At 48.0% G+C, this 2,325-nt stretch overlaps 1 protein-coding gene across 1 annotated transcript; it reads left to right on the top strand.

The window, feature by feature from the left end:
* Positions 1–299: 299 nt before the first annotated feature.
* Positions 300–1,940, top strand: LOC308158067 (E3 ubiquitin-protein ligase TRIM21-like; the record flags this gene model as incomplete). The annotated part of the gene is made up of 1 exon (XM_080531659.1): positions 300–1,940. One exon carries the CDS (start codon positions 300–302, stop codon positions 1,938–1,940), a length of 1,641 nt encoding a protein of 546 aa, XP_080387785.1.
* Positions 1,941–2,325: the final 385 nt, after the last annotated feature.

The following is a 2,325-nucleotide window of genomic DNA, read 5'->3' as shown; positions in this document are numbered from 1 at the left end:
CTTGGATATTCAAAGTTAGAGAGTTGTTGATAGAGAGACATAGAGATGTTACCTAAACATCATCAGTACTAATAATGACGCTTTCTGTTTTATTAGAAACTCCCCTTCTGATCAAGGCATTATGTACTGTAATATGATCAAAAGTGTAGTGTTACAAGCAATCCGTTTTATGTTTCAATCTTTTTGTTACAAGCAGGCTACACATGAGCTTTGTTTACACACAGTTGACACACCTAATGACACACCCTGTCTAATTTCAGAAAGACATTTACAGTCTGCATTCTTGTCTGTTCTCAGCTATGGCTTCCTCCGACAGTCTCCTGTCTGAAGAGCAGTTCCTGTGCTCGGTCTGTCTGGATGTGTTCACTGACCCAGTCTCCATCCCATGTGGACACAACTTCTGCATGGCCTGTATCAAAGGATACTGGAATAGTAGTTGTGTGTGCCAATGTCCACTGTGTCAGGAGACATTCAAGATAAAACCTGAGCTCCGAGTCAATACTTTCATTTCTGAAATGGCCGCCCAGTTGAAGAAGTTAACTCCTGTGAAAGGTAGTAACACTCTGGGGGAAGCCATTGCCAAACCTGGAGAAGTGCCATGTGACGTCTGCACTGGAAGGAAGCGCAAGGCCCAGAACTCCTGCCTGGTGTGCCTGGCCTCTTTCTGTGAGACGCACCTTGAGCCCCATCAGATAGTGGCTTCTTACAAGAGACACAAGCTGATCGACCCTGTGAAGAACCTTGAGGACAGGGTGTGTAAGAAGCATGGCAGACCCCTGGAGATGTTCTGTAGGAGTGATAAGGTGTGTGTGTGTCAGTTCTGCACTGAGACAGACCACAAGAGTCACAAGACTGTCCCCGTCGAAGAGGAGTGTGGAGCGAGGAAGGTTCAGCTGACACTGACAAACAATGAAGTGCAGCACATGATCCAGCGACGATTGCAGAAGGTTAAAGAAACCAAACAGTCAGTACTTATGAGCAGGACGGACACAGAGAAAGAGATATCAGACACTGTGCTGGTCTTCCATGCTCTGGTGCGCTCCATTGGGAGAAGCCAGGTCGAGCTCATTGAGGTGATTGAGGAGAAGCAGAAAGCAGTAGAGAGGCAAGCAGGGGGGGTCATTGAAGAACTGGAGCAGGAAATCACTGAGCTACAGAAGAGAGGCGCTGAGCTGGAGCAGCTCACATACACCGACGACCACCTCCACCTTCTCAAGAGCTCAGAATACCTCTGCACCCTGCCACTCACCAAGGAATGGTCTGAGATCAGTGTTGACAGGGGTCTTTGTGTGGAGACTGTGAGGGGGGCTATGTCTCAGCTTGAGAAGAAACTCAATGAAGAGATGGACAAGCTGCCTGATATCAAGATAAAGAGGATGCAGAAATGTGCAGTGAATGTGACTCTGGACCCTGATACAGCAAATCCTAAACTCATTTTGTCTGAGGATGGGAAAGAAGTGAGCCTCGGTCTGTTGATACAGGACCTCCCTTACAATCCACAGAGGTTCTATGATACTCCCCGTGTCCTGGGAAAGGAGGGCTTCTCCTCAGGCAGATTCTACTATGAGGTGCAGGTGATGGGGAAGACTCGGTGGGTGTTAGGAGTGGCCAGAGAGTCCATCTACAGGAAGGGGAAGATTAAGACGACTCCTATGAATGGATACTGGACTGTGGGGCGAAAGGGTTGGGATGGGTTCAAGGCTATGAATAAGCCTTGTGTCCCCCTGTCCCTGAAAGAGAATCCTCAGAAGGTGGGGGTGTTTGTGGATTATGAGGAGGGCGAGGTCTCCTTCTATGATGTGGAGGCCAAGTTTCATATCTACTCTTTCACTGGCTGCACCTTCCTTGAGAGACTCTACCCTCTCTTCTCTACGGGCACAAATCCCTTCGGCGATAACTCAGCCCCACTTGTCATCTGTCCCCTCAACTCCACTTACTGAATTATCTTTAATACCATTAATAATTGACCTGATCTTACAATTACAGTTTTAACCTAAATTAATTGTGTATGGTGGCCCGGAGGAGAATCCCTCAAGCCCTGGGTCCCAAGCAAACAATCCACTGGTAGGGCTTCCACACCGCCAAGGAACCGTTCTGGTTCGCGTTCGCGAACCATGTGTGGAACAGGCCGGCGCGTTCCGACCGAAAATAAATTGGTTTGGAGCCTGAAAAGTTGGGTCGCAGCAGGAACCAGAAAATAGTGGTTCTCAAGCGGAATGGAATGGTTCCTTGGCGGTGTGAAAGCCCTATGGGTGTGCAATGCTCCTATTATATAAGAGAAAATACAATTGTACAGGATCGAACATCACACAGTAGTTTTAAATG

This window comes from Nansenia antarctica, assembly GCF_963989245.1.
Source record: "Nansenia antarctica genome assembly, chromosome: 5".
In the NCBI taxonomy this organism is placed as follows: Eukaryota; Metazoa; Chordata; class Actinopteri; order Argentiniformes; family Microstomatidae; genus Nansenia; species Nansenia antarctica.
The sequence above is the reverse complement of the archived record's forward strand: the minus strand, read 5'-3'. Positions and strand labels throughout refer to the sequence as shown.